Raw genomic sequence first — 18693 nt, 5'->3', positions numbered from 1 at the left:
CCTCACACATTGGAAGAGGAGGGAAATACAAGCAAAAGCTTTGTGTGTTTTTCAGTGTTGCTGCTCTTTTTTTGCAGTACAACTCTTTGATATTTGGTTATAGAATATTTCTTAGTGAATATTTGCTTCACTGACATTTCAGTTCTGCCGTGACATGTAAGTAATTTGTGATAAAAAGTGAGCACAAAGATTGATGGTATAAAGGAAAAAATCAAATCGCTGTGCAACCCTGATTCCAAAAATGTTGGGACACTGTGTAAAACATAATTGAAACAGATGTGATAATTTGCTGAATCTTTCTGACATGTGCTCATTAAAAACAGCACAAAAACAATATATTCATGTTTGACCTCATCAAATTAATTGATTTTTGTAAATATCTGCTTATTCTGAATTTGATGCAGCAACACATTTCAAAGAAGTCGGGAGAGGAGCAACTAAAGACTGGGAAAGATGTTGTTGTTGTTGTTGTTGTTATGAAAGGGACATCCTGGAAAGGCTCATTGTTCACAATGAAGGATGGAGCGAGGTTCACCACTTTGTGAACATGATTGTAGGAAGGATGTGACTACATGGGCTCAGGAACACTTTATAACACTGTTGGTAAACACAGTTCATTTGCAAATGATTACATTCTGATTTTATTTTTGCTTTACACTACGTCCCAACTCTTTTGGAATCGGGGTTGTAGAAATGAAAACTTCCTACCCTGGCTGTATGTCAGCAGGATTTGGTGATTCAGTTAGTTGTTCTGTCTTTGGGCCATCTGACACCTTGCTGTTTTCTGGAATCACAGACGGCTTCTTTCCCTTACTGGTTTCCACTGGGACCTCCTTTTTTGTCTTATAATGCACAAACACACAGACATGATTGATGGGAGCGTACTAAGTTTAGTTTCTCTATAAACACTGGCACATTTATCAAAGTGAAAAGGTAAGTTGGTGAAGACGTGCGCAGATAAAAAACCCATTTGGCAAAGACTGACCCTCACACCAGCAGGTGACTGGAGTAGGTGTGTGTATAGTAGTACCTCCTGTTCGCTGTGTCTGTTCATCTTCAACTCCCTCTCACGGAGCAGCTTGGCTTGATGGAGGAGACGCTGTGTCTCTTCTTTGATCTCCTGGTCCAGTAGTCTGGGTCTGAATGTCACCTGGACCAGACATCTCTAAGTCAGAGGAGAGATGTCAGGAATTACTCAGATTTTGAGGATCCAGCAACACTGCTTCTTACTGTGTATTAAACACATTGACAGGAAAGAAAAGGCATTCAGATTCAAGTGGTCTTCATCACTGGATATTTTTAATTTAAAGCTCCACTTCATAGTGCAAAATGTAGCTTTAAATTAGTTTTGGGCAGTCTCTTTTCTGGGTTTTCTCTATGGTGGACCCATTCAAGTGGACTGAGGATGATAATCCCTCTGTTTTCCAATTGCAAACTATTTATTGGATTTCTCCCACTGGGCCTCTCTTACACAGCTGGAAAAAAAGTAATGCAACAGATTAATTGTTTCTATAAATAGAGTCTGCAGGGAAGTCCTCCACTGTCAACTTCACATTCAACTGTTGCAACCCATAACAATGAACTAACATTAAAGTCTGTATTATGCTCTGTACTAGTTGATATTGCAGCACAGATGCTGCAAAATAAAAAGTACTTCCATCAGTTGTCCAGTAGGGTGTGTCATTACATTATAAAGGCATCTGCTGTGGGCCAACAACGGCTATTATGGCTGTTTAACTCACTGTAATTCTCTACAACTGCACTGATTTTAACAGAGGCTGGAAAATGATCCTCTGACATCCGTTGTGTCTTTGTTGCACATTGTCATAATAAGTAAAAATGTACTTAGCACCAGGTTTGGTTTCCTCACATAGTAAAATTAAAGGTCATGCTTCTGTTATAAGTTATGAGTAAAGCTGGAGGAGTGCCCCTTTGATATCAGTGTAAACAACGAGAGGTGTGCTACTCCACCTCTCCGGGCAGCAGGCCACCTGCGGAGGGAGTGATGCTGACGTCTGAATCCTTGGGTAGGCTGAAGGAGAACAGCCTGGGTGCTACAGGAGCCATGGTGTCCTTGACCACTGGAGGGATTGCCTGTTTGGACTGGTTATGGTTGGCCTGATGGTTGATCAGGTAAAGTATTGCTGTGGAGCGGTCACCAAGTGCGGTGGCCCCAAACTGTACCAGAGAATGGGAGAGTTCCAGTGGAGGGTGGACACCCACTGCTCGGCACGAAAGATGGAAATCTCTGATGACAAAGGAAAAAGACATTGTTTAGTTATATATTAATACATATGGGATTTAATAAATTGTATCTATCATATTGGACATGATGACACTGATCAAACGAAATCCTGTGGTTAAAATCTGGGATATATTGGTCGTATAGATCAACAACTCCTCATCCCATTTACACACAGTGTAAGACTAAAAGTTAACCTGTTAATTCCAGATCTGCAGCTGAGTTGGAAACTGTACTCTTTGGCTTTGTCGGCACTGAAAATCAGATCAATCTCCAGGGTCTCTTGTGGAAGCAGAGTGCCAAAACCGTCATTAGGCTGGACCTCAATAAACTGTAGTGTGACAGAATACAAACAACATAAATTGCTTGAATTTTCAATTTACAGTTGTAATCCTTCAGTTTTTCATGAAATCAAACCCCAATTTTGACCCTATTTATGATCAACATTTCTGCAATATCCTTTCAATGTATTTATTCAGTAATTATCTTTGTATTGACTTCAAGTGGGAATGTGTCAGTTTTCTTCTGTTGCTTGTGCCTACATTTTACAAAGCCTCTCACCAGTTTTATCATATAACGCGCAGCATGAAGGACTAGTAAAGATGGAAGAAAAACAGTCAAACACCTATTTGCATAGCAGTGCTAATCGATCAGTTCTTTGCCCACACAGCACCAGGATCAGCTTCTCATCTTACTGTTAGTCATGGTGACTGGTCAGAATGTGTTGGTACTGGTGTTTTATTATGTGCTTATAACAATATATCGTAATGTAAGTTAATAAGCTAAGCTAATACAATATTCATCTGATTGCAAAGGTCAACAATGAACAAGCTAATTATTCCAAGTTATATTATCAATAAAACATATATTATACTGGGTGAAAGGGTGTGTTTTAATTCTTGTTGATGAATCAGATTCCAGACCAACAAAGTTAAAAATCATCTTGTTTCGTGATAATTTTTAATGGATACAAATAATGTTCCTAACTCAATAACCTGCAACATCATGATAACAGGTTAGCATCAGCGCTCCTGAAAATTGTCACTATAGAAACAGCACCTGCGACACACAGTAAGCTAGTTGTTAGTTAAAGCAGACTGCAATTGTGTTTTTAAAATTAAAATAGTGTTTTTAATCTGATCTGTGGCGGATGTGATGGTGTCAGGTGATATGGTGAAATGTGGATGTGTTCCCTACTTGTGAAATGTATAGAACGCTGTGCGAGCCAATCAGGAATGAGACTTGTATTTAACATAGCCAGCGATGTCAACCGGAGGACATAACTGGCAATGGCACAAACCCAAAAATGGGTGGGCTGCATAAGGATTACTGTTTTTACTAGTAGTGGCAGAGTCCGTCATTCCCATGTGTGATTCAGATTGCCTTCTCAAACATGAGGGGGATTCATAGGAATCAACGTATGGATGTAATCCAGCATAATTTCATCTCATTGATAACAGCTTCACATTAAAAACATTCAACTGGCGAAACACAGGGTGGTTTTTATTGAGAAGCTGCCACAGGAAACGCAGTGTATTTATCATCACATTTAGTACTAACCGTTCACAGACAGGAGCAACAGCCACAGTGAGCTGAAGATGAAGAGCTGCACGTGAGAGGCTACACATCTTCACCTTCTCAGTAAGGTGAGCACCTTTCCTGTGCCCTGCTGTTGTGTGGAAACACTTTGGCTGTGCACACCACCAATTATTACTGAATGACTTAAATGTCTGCTCTGTAGACAGATACACCAGTTGTTCTGCTGTTACCACGGTAACCACAGGTACCAAATCAACCAGGACTGAAATCTTAAAGACGACAACTTCAAGGGTTGAAAAAAAAGAGCAAATCTCAAAAATGGGAATCCTGTCACTGGAAGGATGAAGCTGAGTTTCCAACAGTGAAAGTAGCATCTTAATGACTAAATATGAGGCTCCTACACGCATGACATCATCCAGAAATGCAGCACTGACAAAACCACTTTCAATGACTAATAGTATCTGGGTTAGTTTCTGCTTGGATTGGGATCAAGGCAACTGTACTTTACAGATACAGCAGCATTTAATACAGGTGATTCACAGCACTACAGTCTAAAATGAGAGAAGCACTTGTTCCTCGTGCAGTACCTCTGGAACGCCCAAGAAGCCAAAGTCCTGAGGCAGCAGGGACAGGTTGGTAAGGCGAACGCTGCTTCTCACCGATTGGTAAATGGAACAGTGGCCAAAGTCCACCTTGGTCCGGTCAAACTGCAGGTCTGAGGAGGTCACCACTGCTTGGACTGTGAAATGGACAGGCTTCACCTGAACACACAAACATGGAGCCTCTTTACAGACCTTTTTCCTTTGACTGGAAGGTTTTCATTAACATCAATAAAGAAAAATCAGTTTCCTTGATACACGTTTGCTGCCTTTCAATGTCACAACATTGCATCTGACCTAGATTTCCTTTTCCATCATAATATCATAACAATGTTTCCATGTCTGTAAAGCATCAGGATGGTTTGATTTATTTAATACAAATGTTTCCAGTGCTATGCACTGGTCTCGCTATTTAAATCTCTTTAAATCTAATCTGGGACTAGCACAGATTGATGTTTCTTTTATTTAAAAAATAAGCCCTCTTAAGTCTGTGATTTCACAAATATGAATATGTGCACTTGAAGTAGCTAATCAATTGAATTAATGTTTAAAGCAAGGCCATTTTAGTCCTCCGAGCTGAAATGGAGCAATGCTTTTATGCATATAGTCATCGTTCATCACTGCGATGCAAGAAATGTGCGTGTGAGTGTGTGGGGGGCTCAACGTGAGTTTTAGAAATTGAAATCTCAGCACCAACCCAGGAAGCTGTTTATCAGTGACACTGTCACTCCCCCTCAATTATTATGGTTTTGGTTTCTGCGAATCATGCAAGGCTGGTGTTATTGGTTTTCTTTTCGTCAAAAGTCCCTTGAAATGCCTAAAAGCAATAATATGTTATTTACTACAGCAGACGGCGTATGTGAGATTGACTGTGTGGCTGTGTTAATGGTAATGAATGAGCATGTCAGCCAGTGCAGCAGTGTGGCTAATTGTTGTGTTTCTTATAGTTTTAAGAGGCCTGTGTCACAGAGGAATGAGATCCATCAATGGTTGGATACATAGACAATACTTGTGGATTTTTTATGGGATTTATTGGCAATAATAAAAAGTGTAGTAGTAAAGATTATCATGAGTCTTATCCTTTAACACTGCTTTAGGTCCATTATGTCTGCATTGTGCTAGATTTGAAAGCAAAGTAATCCTGTAATCTTGTAATCTTGTGAGTGGTGCTTTTTTCTCTAAGATCATGTCTTCTTGACTCATGTCAGCGCTCAGCAGATGACCTTGTTTATTGGTCTCTGCACGATTGCGTTCCTGGCTGTTGTGACGTCTGGTGACCATACAACAGAGTGTGTGTGTGTCTGTGTGTATGTGTGTGTGCGTGCACGCATGTGCATGTGTGGTTTAATGCCAGGAGCTCAAAGCCTGGGGCTGGGGGCAACAGCTTTGGTGCTCCACAGGAGCATCCTGGCCCAGTCTTTGGCTGCTCGTCAGTGCTCTGCTCCCCCCTCCTTGTCCTGGTAGAGACAGGGAAATGGGGCTGGATGGGATGGGAGGGGAAGGTGACAATTTGGCAAGAAGACCAGCTAGATTTAGATTTACTGAGAAAGAGGACTGGCACCAATGCAACACGAATGTCTGAGCAGCTGCTCTGTGTTTTTTAATAAAGGCTGCTGCTGACGAATTGAAGGAATTTAGTTGCTGTAAGCACTTTCTTTTCCACTTCAAGGGCGTCTGAAATGATTGTTTACATATTTCAAAATGAAAGTTGGACCATGAGAAGAGGAAATTTAGATTTTTATCTCTTGAGAAGAGTGGTAAAAGAAACCATATGATAAAGTTATACTGTAATATCATTACATTGGGAACCAGAAGGGGCAGGTAATATTGTATCAAGATAATATTGGCCATGAAGGCTTTTTTTGTCTAAGTCCATACATTTGATTCCAGAATGAACATCTATAATTCATATCTCACCCGAGCTGTGTTCAGAGTGCTGAAAATATAAAATATTCTTTTTGATGGCAGATTATGTTTTCCTCATTTGCTTTTAAGAAAACTCATTTAAAAACACTGAAGAAAAAACATACATCAATAGAAGCCCAAACTTAGCAGACATGGAAAGCTTTGATCAAATATTATTTAGCCACAGAAAAGGCCATGTTTGAAGGTAACAAAAAAAAAGTAACATTCTGTTATGTGTGCTACTAACAGCGGCTAAAAAGTGTAAGCTTGTTAGAAAATTGATTACACAAGATGCAGCTTAAATCAGCTCCCTTTCAGATTCTGGGTCAATTTCAGTGTTTTGCAAAGTGTTCCCAAATGCAACAGTGAAGCGTTCTGAATTTGTTATAGCTCTGGCATGCTACTCTGACGGGCTTCTCCTTTATATACAGGATATCTCAGAAGCTCATGGGTAGAATTGAGAACCATCCACCACACCATTCTGACAAAACTTGCTTCTTGGAAACAAAGCTGAAGTGATTAAAATTGATGGCCACAACAGAAATATTCCATCATCCACCTGAAAATGAATGCCACGGCGAATGGCTTGAAATAATACAATACCTATGAGCTTCAACTTTTGGAGTAAAACACTGTGCCATAGTTGTGAAATTTGCCCTGAACTGACTCAAAATCTAAAAGTGAATTAATTTAAAGGCAGAGTGTGAAGGATTTTCCAGAAAACAACGTTTACGCTCATAAAAAATGAATCCCTCTCAACCCTCACTCATGACCCATTGAAGTGAGTGGTGGTGTATATATGTGCAGTGACCCTGCCCTCTGCCTGTATTTTCTTATTTTTCTGTGTTTGGGATGTTTCTGGGTGTCTACTACTTGGGCAGTGGGTGTGTATCCTCCAGCCAATAAGAGCATGCAGGGTGCAAGAGGTGGACTGTATAAAAACAAAGCAACCAGGTGCCAGACTGTAAGCACTGAGGGGAGCTGTTGAGCCAGGGAAGAGGTGCCAAATTTGAATGATGTGTTTACAAACCGCAACTTATATATCCCACCAGAGTAACTGCTAACTGCTGCTCACGATACTCTGTGGCTGTATGTATGGCTACAAGCTGCCGTTAGCTCGTTAGCTCATTAGCTCAGTTAGCCATGCAGCTAGTGGTCCTGACTGGAGTCTGTGCCAACTGAGAGCTCAGAACACCGGGCGATTGTTGGTGTTTACACCATGGGCAGCAGAACCAGGCTCAGCAGCCTTCCAGTGAACATGGCTGGACTGTGCTGAGCTATGCGGACTCTTGCCTCTTACGGTACAAAATGGTGAGCGATGAGACAGGACAGGCCAGAACTCAGTAGATACCTCTGCAACGCAGTACATACGTGTCGTAATGTCAGAACTGTAAACTTCACATTCTGCAGTTAGTTTTGAATGTTAGTCATTTAGTCAGTTTTCTGAAGTGTCATTGTCAGCTTCCACTGGCAATTAGCAGTGCAGGTAACAGAATTGCTCCTTAACAAAATGCACCATGGGAACTGTCAAAGGCTTGTAGTTTCAGTAACTTATCAAAGAACCAGATATTCCAGAACACAGTTGCTCATCTTTTGTACTAATGATCAAACCTGGAGAATTTCAAGGCCATATTATGTCATATATCAGAGCACAGTGAAACTGTTTTCTTTATTCACTCTGCGATTGTGAGCATAACCTCATGTTGAAAGGCATGAAATGTAATAAAAAAAATACAACCAATAAATAAACCCATGAATAAGGTGTATTTTAGCACATAAATTGTACTCTGTGGAACAAGAAGAGGACACAGACATTTCTGTCTTCCCATTTTGAGCTTCTGGAGAAATTTTCACTTAAACAATAGGGGATAACCTTTATGCTTGGCTTATTAGCGCCCATGGAGTAACTGGGCCTTGGGGGTGGGAGATAATTTTAGCTTGTTATCAGCAAAATAGGTTACAACCTTCAGCAGCTCTGCTTCTGTTGGGGACAAAGTAGGACACAGGCCCTGAATTGCACAATAAGTATACTTTTTCAGGATTCCAGGGAGGTTTACTGTAAAATAGACTGGATGTATGCAGTGTATAATATTATGCAAACCTGGCCTGCGACTTGCACTGTCATTGGAACTTCCAGGACTCCTGTATCTCTGTCAAAAAACTTCTGGGCATCTTTGGATAAGGAGCATCTATGAGAGAGCAAAAAAGCAGGAACAGTGTGAGGACACACACTGTTATGTGGCATGAAAAGGTTTCATTTTCACACCATGCTGATGAACAGAGAAGAGCACCAACTAGGGGTTGATAATAAACATATATTTACAACAGTAATTTTAAAGGTTGCAAATTTTTTTTTCCGGCACATCTAATGCCAACAGTCAAAAGCCACGGGCCACGGCTGAACTTTTCAAAGAAAGATAAAGATTCAGACCCTGAAGACCCATTACTTTGCTTTAACCCACGACTGTGGGATCGGCTCGCCAGGGAAAGCAGGAGAGAGATGTAGAGCGCGCCTCCACACTACTGTAGGTTGTAGCCATGGTGATGGGAGACGTAAGTATGATTCAAAGAGGCCCAGTAGTCATGCACAGGCTTATGTAAAACTCCAGCCCTTCAATATATATATATATATATATATATATATATATATATATATACATACACACACACACACACACACACACACACACACACACACACACACACACACGTATGTATATGTGTGAAGTTCATTATCATGTCAACAGTGGTCACATGTCAAATGCAGTTTGTGGCTCAGATCCAGCCCCCACCTCTCACTTTCACTCTCCTTCTCCCAACATTTTTTCCCTTCATTCTTTGCTTTTCCCTCCTCTGTTTCTCCCCTATCAACTGTCTCCTCTGTATTTCCCTCTTTATGCTCTTAATGCTGGTTGAAGGCTTGAGAGCTAATGCTGTAAATGTCAGTGATTTTACGGCTCTCCAGATGTCAGCGTGTTTCTTTTTTTTTTTTCAAAGTGCTAAAACCAAGCTTCGCCTTCAACAGATCTGTCAGCTTCAGGTTCGAGGACAGGTTTGTGTGTCATATTTCCCAGGCCTCGCTGCTGCACGCAACTGCTGTAAACATACTGTTATACTGCAACACTCTTCATGACTCAAAGCTAAAAAGGTCACTTCCTCACACATCAAAATGAAATCTCTGCATTTACAAAGGGGCGTAATGAAAAAAAAAAAAAGCCATTTTCTTTCCTCCATAGCTTGACCAATGAGCGCAGAGGGTGTATTTAAGGAAGCATTCTTGTTCTGCCTGCAAATAGAATCGCTGCTGGAGAGACACTCTTGAATTAGCTTGGCAGGGCAGAGTGGAAAAGCATGGTGGGACATCGCCAGGTCCATATGCTCGGGAGAATTTTGCGAATGGATGGGGTTTCAGATTTGTCAGTGTCCTGCACAGATTTACTTGTGTGCTTTTCTTCTCTGCAGCCAGATTATCCACAGCCTCATCCAAAAGTAATTCTCCTCCATAGTCTTTAATGATACTTCTGAGATTAGTAGAGGACACAGTAAAACTGAAATAGTTGCTCTGACTTTGTGGTACTACTGAGAGAGCCACAGTACATAGCTCCAAAGGGTCTAATCTAGAAGTACTGAAATCACATCAGTACTTTATCAACATGACCAAACCTAAAAAACCTGGAAAGTCAAAGAAGTGATCATCACGAGGATCAAATATAAGCCACGAGAGCACAGCTGAAACTAAAAAGACATGTAAATCAGAAAACTTTAAGAGCCTATGATTTTAAGAAAGGGGCTACGGGAAGTGCTTCTTTACATGATGGAAGCAGATATGACACATTTGAAATATATATATATATTCCTCTTCAATCTGGACTCCTGCTTGGATTTCATTTCACCATTTAAAAACGTGATTATGAAAAGGATTACAAAAAGGATTAAGAGGCTTAGGGATTTCTCACGATGAGGAAATGGATGGCCAAAAAAATATGGTAAATGACCGTGAAAGAAATCTTAAAAATCATCTTGACCAAACAGGTGCTTTTGTTTGTTTGTTTCCTTGCAACTCATGGCATCATTAAAGTTACTGATACTGGTGTGGGCGGTGAACTAGCAGTGAAAGTCCTGGTGGAGCTGTTTGATGTAATCTGTAGTAAATCATCCTTGTAATCTCCCTTTTATCAGCCGGAACTGCTGGGGCGGGACACATTGCCTAGCTCTTCAGAGATTACGTTCAAAACCGGTCATTCCAGCCATCACATTCTAATGATCTTGTTACCAGGTTTAAATTTTCTGTCGGTCTTTTCAAAATGTGTTAGATTGACATTTGCTACATGCATAATGTTTTACTTGACCCTGGAACATGAACTAAAACACATCTATCTCCCCTCTCTGGGTAGAATTACATCAGTTCTAAAGGCAAAATTTCAGATCAAAGTAAGCCAGGTCACATGGCTATGTAATGTAGCTCGTATGCTACTTTTGACGCCTCATTTCAGTCCACTATCATGTCAGTTAAAGTTTGAACCTAAACCATAAACGTGGTGATGTAAAACACCTCTGATTTGCAGTGGTTTAAATGAGTCTCGTTTGACTGCTGTTTCCCCCTTTGGAGAAACAATGGACCAATCCATAGGTGGGATTATGAATGGGGGCGTGATCTTTCTACATACAGAACCTAGATATGCAGCTGCAGCCATGAACAAGGGAAACAAAAAAAGGTCACAGCAAGGGTAACAAGTACGAATGAGCCCAACACAACTGTTGTAATTTGACCTACACAAATAACAATGCTATAAATGCAATAAATTGACATATTTCTTTGATTATGGTGAAAAATATTAACTCCTCCAAGCAAGCACCATCAGGCCAAATAAAAGAAGTTTAGTGAAATGGCAGTCTGCAATCGGCTGGCGACCGGTTCAGGGTGTACCCTGCCTCTCGCCCATTGTAGCTGGGATAGGCTCCAGCCCCCCGCAACCCCGAAAGGGATAGGCGGTATAGATAATGGATGGATGGATGGAAATGGCAGTTTCCTTTGATCATGAGGCTGTCAGTGTCCATTTGACACAAATGAGCAGGATTCCTCTTTGCTGAACAGGATCAAAAACGCATGTACCACTGGCCTTGATTTTGTATGAATATGTAGTGTATGGAACAATGCTCCGGATATGTGAGAGAAACATGTGGGTTGGATGGTGACAAATAAACATGGAGGAAGACGAGCAGAGAAGGATGAAGCCAAGGAAAGATGGCGAAGGATGTGGGCAGGTTGAACACAATCCTTCAGAGCAGGAAGCAAGAATGTGCTCACCCTCTCCCAAAAGCCTGGGGAGGGGAGGCAAGAAGCAAACACCTGTGTAAAGAAGGAAAACTATGAGTCATTTCAGTATCCAGATTTAACATTGTATGAGTGTGTGTGGATGAGACAGTGACTGAAAGCAGTGCTGCTAATGAGGATTTGGAAATCCAATCACAGGCTCTGCCTTGGAAGACTTGGCAGTGCCGTTTTAAATGACACACCAGCACTGCAGAAAACAAAAGCAAACCTACCAAAAAGCAAGATCTGAAGGCAAGATCAAGCACGACAGAGATGAGACATACATCGAGCTGACATGCCAGAAAAATATTTATTTTCCAGTCCCTGTATGATTTCCTGTGCGGGTGGAGGACTCTGTTTGGGGCCTTGGGGCATCTTAAAGGATGATTCCAGTATTATATCTGAAAATTTGGCCATTATTTTTGTTGGTAATGATAACACTGAACTCACCTGGCCCTTGACTGTGCCTCTCCTTATTATCATTACATTCGACCAAAGCATTCATTTTTCTGAAAAATAAATCCCTTATTAGAACCCAGACGGTTGTTCGCCAACACTTTCTGCTGTTTCCAGAATCCCCAAAGGCTCTTCTAACCATCTGGATGATTAAATATTCCATCCCTTGCACAATAAAAGCCTTTCTTAAGCCATTTCCCAACTTGCAACTCCATTCCCTAATCCAAACAAAGATGGTCGACTGAAATGGCTAGTATTTCTTTGCATAATTTATAGGATGTACACCAAAATTCTAAAGTTTTATCCTCTGTTATATTTGTCTACATCAATTACTTATTAATTATGTTTACTGTGCAGCTGCTGGAATATTTTTTCTCCAAAATGTTTAGAAGAATATTTCAGGATTCCGAACATTCTGTCACGATAGATGCTTGTTTGGGTTTGTCAAAGATAATCAGGAATTAATTAATCTAACAGAAAAACAGATAACTCTAATGAGTGGTAACACATTCAATGGGGCAAGAACCATGGGTAAGATACATTGTTGTTAGGTTGATAATGCCACAAGACGAATCATCAGTCATCATCATAAATGATTTCATTTGCACGTTTAGTAAATGAGACTAAAACTCTGCAATAGCACGAGATCAAAAATTAGAAGGTGGATTACGTTTGTTAAGAAACATCATGGTCTGTATGGCCTCTTACACCAAGAGGGTGGTGAAGATGTTCAAAGGGATATTGAGTCATTACTTCAGAAACCCTACCTGAGGTGGAGATTTGCAAAAAAATTATTTGTGGCAAACAGTCATGTGTTCACAAAGTCTCTCCACCTTTGCTTGTGAACGACTGAACCTTTCCAGGATGCCCCTTTCACAGCCAGCCATGATACTATCACCTGTTTACCTGTGGAATGTTCCATACAGGTGTTTTTGGAGCATTCCACATCTTTCCCAGTCTTTAGTTGCTCCTGTCCCGACTTGTTTGAAACATGTTGCTGCATCAAATTCAAAATAAGCAGACATTTCCAAAAATCAGTGAAGTTGATGAGGTCAAACATGAATATATTGTCGTTGTACTGTTTTCAGTCGAGTATATCACATTCTGTTTTACTTTTGTTTTACACATCGTCTCAACTTTACTGGAATCTGGGTTGTAGAAAACACCAAAGTAACTGCTTTAAGCAACTGCTAAAGTGGGTTAGACAGATACAACCCCTCCCAAACTAAAATCAGCTAATACAAACACAATGTCAGACAAAATTAAGTGAAATGGAATGGAAATTCAGCTCATCGGGCTATTGTCGGATTTATTTTTTTAGCAATGTCGTCATCACCTACAATCAAAACTACAAAATAAGATCCAAGTTGTAATAAACTGGAATCATCCTTTAAGAACAACAGTGTTGTCAATGAGTGCACAGGGAGGTTGGTCTGGTGTCTAAGGTTATGTAAGCAGAATCAGTGCCATCATAGAAGCAGTGGTGGATGGTGGATGCATAGAGGGATGAGAAGAGTTTGAGACTAACAGAGAGAGGCAGAATAGATGTAGAGTTAGAGGGGAAGTGAAGGAGCACAGAGATGGAGGACTGCAGAGATTGAGAGAACCAAAGAGAGAGAAGTATAGTTAAGCACAGAGGTGAGAGGCCAAGAAAAATAGAAGTATGTGTGAGAGAGTGGGAGAAGACAGCACAGAAGCGAAAGAGAGAGACCGAGAGAAAAAGTGTGATACAGAGGGAGTAGGGAGGGGGTGGCGGCTGTAGCTGTGTTAGTGCTTGTGAATGCTGCACCATCTCAGCAGCAGCACGATTAATGCTGTACTCTAATCCTCGCATTAAAACCTCTGCTGATTCACTCAGGCAGATTACTAACATTTTCCCACTTTCCTCTCCTGCCCCACGGCTGAGCGATGACCGATGCATGCCCCAAACTTTTGTCATGTGTGAAGAAAATGTCCTCCTGTAATTTTTTTTCCATCAATATCCCCTCAGCCATCAATATCCAAAGCTGTTGGACTGTGAAGGGAATACAGGAGGGTGGGCAGAAGAATACTAGTGCCCACGCTGAGTTTTTGCATACTGCACGCCTCTCATATTTGCCCTGGGGGTCCCCTGTCCGCTCTCCTGGCATTCAAACTGCAGTTCAACTCCTGCTTCTCCATCTAAATATAGAGCCTGTATTGTTGTGGAGAGAATTAGCGCACCCTTCAAAGTCATTACAAACCATTATCATTGCGCTCAGAGTGCAGGTATGTGGAAGCATCTCATTCATACCCGCTGGGTGTTGACTGGCTATAGATTGTTGCCATTTGTACCTCTGTAAGTCTCCACAGCTTGCTTCTAAACAAAAAGAGAAGCAATCTAGATTTGTACATATTTTAAAACAGATCTATATGGCTGATACTGGCCTTTAATCAAGAATTGGATATTTAGTGAGAGCCGGGTGCAGTTTTATGCATTTTGTGGCTAGCTAGCAAGTTACCTCTTTAGCTGATGTGGCTACCCACCTTCTGCTGTCATGTCCTTTAAAGCTTATGTTGTGGTAGACTAGCTTACTGTGTACTAGTACCACCTTCATGTACTTCCAAGAGGTTTTAAATGAGATTTTACAGTGTGCAGTGTATAAAAACTATAGTAGCTTTTGTTCAGCAGAAGTCTAGGTTTCTACCTTGTTGAAGAAGCAGAGGCCGGGATGGGACACAGCTACAAGCCCAGCTCAGTACATATGACAAGTCTTCTTTGGAGTGAAGCAGTTTGCACTTTCATAGAAGGTTGATAGAATCTTAACAAGCTTACAGTCTAAAATAAGATTATGAATGCTCCAGTGATTCCATTATCATTGCATCCTCTGTGTGTCCTTCCTTACCTCGGCAGGAACTTGAGTTGGGCACTAAAGCTTGATTGAGCCTGGATGAAGCCCGTCTTTGGTAGGATCTCCATGTGTTTCCTCATTTCTGGGCACACCTCAAAGGTCAGCTTCAAGGCTGTGCTGGCCCTGACATACAAAACATATGGTGTCATTAGCATAATACTGACACACCGAGTGCATTCTATACTGTTTTTAAAAAATAATGCACAGGCAGTAGCACACAATCAATAATACAGGCAATAATTGCACAAGAGAACTACTGTAGGTGTATTTCCACATGGTCTGGAGTGAATGACCAAATTTCTGTTTCTTTTAAATAGAATTAAAATGATGTGTGCATGATCACTTAAAACAGTGACGTTAATAATCAAGAGCTTTCTGCAGTTAGATGAAAACAACACACACCCTTTGATTAATCCTATTGCTACTTCATCCATCCATCCATTTTCTATACTGCCTATCCCTTTTGGGGTTGCAGGGGGGGCTGGAGCCTATCCCAGCTGTCAATGGGCGAGAGGCGGGGTACACCCTGGACCGGTCGCCAGTCGATCGCAGGGCAACACAGGGGCCTATGGGCAATTTTAGAGTCACCAATTAACCTAATGAGCATGTTTTTGGTCTGTGGGAGGAAGCCAGAGTACCCGGAGAGAACCCACACATGCACGGGAAGAACATGCAAACTTCACACAGAAAGGCCCCGCCCGGGGATCAAACCGACAACCTTCTTGCTGTGAGGCACGCACACTACCTGCTGCACCACCGTGCCGCCCACTATTGCTACTTATATCGGATAATTCTGCAAAACTCCAGCATCATTTTATGAATAATTTATTCCTCTTATATCTGCACATGGAAAAAGTGCAGCATGGTAGAAATTAGGTAAACATATTAATTTCATATGATGGCAACAACAAAAATATATATTCCAGGTGTTATGCCCAGTGGATCAGAGGGCAGGGACAGAGGAAAGACTTTCGTTTGATTGATGTCTACAGAAATTGCCTTGTGTGGGGTGATGTACCCCAAGTCCACATTTTTTAGGTGACCCAATTTCCAGGAGCCCCAACAGATGGTTGTGCCTGTGGCTACAGGTCTCAGTTAGAGCTGAGGCTTGTGATATAAATGGCTCTTCACCTTGGGAATTCTCCAACACATCCAACCACAGCCCACACTCACACACCTTTATGAAACAATGACAGTAGAAACATGCTGAAAAAAGCCCTCTGTTTGCTGGGCGTGAGATGCGTATACAGTGATAATATTTTGTTATGTCTGCTTTCATCCTCGAAGATAAAAAAAAAGATGGGTGATGAGTTAGCCGTGGCCAAATAGGACCCTTCATTTTTCCATTCCCCTCTCAAATGAAGTGACCCACTTTGAACAGCGAGGTCAACCAGATGGTTGGTTCCCCGAGGCAAGGACTCTCTCAGGGACACTTGGGGGATATTAAGTCACTATCTTCATTCCGGCCAAATGATAACCTTCAAATCACTCTCAGAGGAATATTCATGGATACATAATCATTTAGGGTAATTAGGCATTTTAATTAACAGGGGCATTTAGCTGATCCCGTCTTTTTGACTGGCTTTCTGTGACCAGTTTACTTAGGAGGCAGTGTCCGATGATTTAAAGGTGAGTTTACAGCAAATCACATGATTTGCTTTTGTAGGGTAAAGAACATTGTGATGCTGATTGTGCAATCTTCACTTTATCAACACTTAAAAGATATTTTATGGTTTATTTAATCATGGCCACGATTGTTCCATAACCTTAACCACACGTTTATTACTATAACCATGGCAACAATGGTCCCCTAACATCAATAATGTAGTCATTGGAACCCAAATCATGACACTTCCCTAAACCCAATCAAGCCGTTTTTGTGTCTAGGCACCGAGCCCTGACCTCAACTCCTCAACACCTTGAGGATGAACTGGGATTCTGACTGCGAGCCAGGCCTCATCGCCCAGCCTTAGTGGCTGACCACACTAATGCTCTTAGGGCTGAATGGGGAGAAAATAACTGTGATCAGGTTCCAAAACTTTGTGGAAGGCTCTCCCAGAAGACTGTGGGCTGGCAGCAGATCAGCGCTCATGGTTTTGAAATGGGATGTTCAACAATTACACAATAAAAACCTTGGGTGTCCACATTCTTTTGGCCATGTAGTCTAGCTTTTAAAAGAAAGTGAAGACTGTGAGAAAGGCATGGATATGACAGTAACTGAGTTTGGTTTAATTTGCCATTTTTTCAGCCTACAGCATTCACACATCTCTCACTCATGCACATGCCTCTGGTATAACTGACACACCACGATTACACTCCCAGTCTATTTTAGTCCTACACTATCAGCATTATTTTTTCCATATTGTGCATTTTCAATCTTTACTCTTAAAATGTATTATTAGTTTATTTATATAGATTATGCACGTCACATCCCTTTCTCTCCCCATGCTTCCTGTCTATAAAAAATGAAGGCAAATGATCCAACAAGCAACACTGAAATGACACTTAAAATAATCACTGAGGTTTAGCGGTAATTGTGTCGGGTCATGTTGCAGAGAAATAGCTTATGCTGGGTCTACATGTAGGGCTGAACATCTCAGTGCCTGCACTCTGAGTGCCCACGGCTACAGCAGTGCCTCTGCCCTTTCTTGAAAGGGCCAGGTGGCTGCGCTTGCCTACTCCACATGTACTCCAAAGCCTTGTGGGATATCAAGGCTTCACTGCAAGGGTTCTAGGCAACCGTCCCCATTATGCAGCACTGTTTGCTTTATACCATGGAACATATTTCAAAATAGAATCAACTCTAACATCAACACATTCCTCAGGCCAAACGACAGAAGACGCAGGTTGGAGTGAGAGAAGGTACAGAAGGCATATTAGAAATACAGTGAACAGAGAGAAATCGAGGACAGAAGGCTTTGTAAAGGAAAAACAGGCAAGTTAGTTGTGTTTTTTACGGTCTGAGTTTGGGCAGGAATGCTTAACTCCTCAGCAGGTGCCAGTGGAGGAGGGTTTGAAATTGAAACACACACAAACACACACACACACACTGTTCCCAAAAAGGCAAACTCTGCCAACTGTCTGCAGAATATTCCAATCATTGGCTCACAAGCAAAAGTCAAACACTGCACATTTTAAAGCCACTTAAAAATTCTTTCAATTAGTAGGAGTAATATTCAAATCACTGGCTCACAGACAAGAGAGACATATTCAATTATGCTTTGTGCTGTTCTCTTAAAAAATCTGTCACAAACTAAGGACTTGTGGGATATCTACTCATCGACTCAAAGGAAAAAGTGACAAATTGTATGATGAAAGCAGCAGCTCTCTTATTGTTTCCCCGAAAAGCCTGCCAAGCTATTTTGTGTTCAAATTACTGTCTTGGAGGCAGAGTGACATATTGCATGGTTACTGGTGCAAGCATTAACATTTTCTTTCTTTTTTTTTTTTTTTTTTACTGCTGTTCACACTGACACTGTCATCGTCATGTTGTCACATGTGCTGGTGTGCCAGCGCACCAGATGGCAGTTGTCACAAATCCCCCACCCCCACACACGCACTCCCTCCCCCACATGATGTGACACAATGACTGGCTAGGTGGTGGACCACACGCCTGCAATGTTACTGCCCCCGGTGCATTGTTAACCTTGTGTGTGCATCATAATGTATCACATCCATAATCAGAACGGATTTTCTTCTACTTTGTCTATGGACAAAAGAGGATTGTGGGGATGTGAGCTTTCTGCTTGGCCCCTTACATCGTCCTTT

The 18693-nt window shown here is 41.4% G+C and overlaps 1 protein-coding gene across 2 annotated transcripts in view; it reads right to left on the bottom strand.

Annotated features, from left to right (window-relative positions):
* cfap74 (cilia and flagella associated protein 74) overlaps positions 1-18693 on the bottom strand; it is a 53470-nt gene that overhangs the window by 9199 nt on the left and 25578 nt on the right. Inside the window, exons 21-28 of one of the 2 annotated variants that reach the window (XM_070968228.1) lie at positions 14920-15048; positions 11594-11635; positions 8387-8474; positions 4369-4542; positions 2440-2573; positions 1972-2248; positions 1031-1165; positions 709-842 (exon numbers count right to left, since the gene is read on the bottom strand). In XM_070968228.1, the coding sequence (XP_070824329.1) occupies positions 709-842; positions 1031-1165; positions 1972-2248; positions 2440-2573; positions 4369-4542; positions 8387-8474; positions 11594-11635; positions 14920-15048 (1113 nt within the window). The remainder of the gene's footprint in view (positions 1-708; positions 843-1030; positions 1166-1971; positions 2249-2439; positions 2574-4368; positions 4543-8386; positions 8475-11593; positions 11636-14919; positions 15049-18693) is intronic. The other variant, XM_070968229.1, reaches the window with a different exon arrangement.

Source organism: Chaetodon trifascialis, chromosome 8, assembly GCF_039877785.1.
Source record: "Chaetodon trifascialis isolate fChaTrf1 chromosome 8, fChaTrf1.hap1, whole genome shotgun sequence".
Taxonomy (NCBI): Eukaryota; Metazoa; Chordata; class Actinopteri; order Chaetodontiformes; family Chaetodontidae; genus Chaetodon; species Chaetodon trifascialis.
This window is presented reverse-complemented; position numbering and strand designations above follow the sequence as displayed.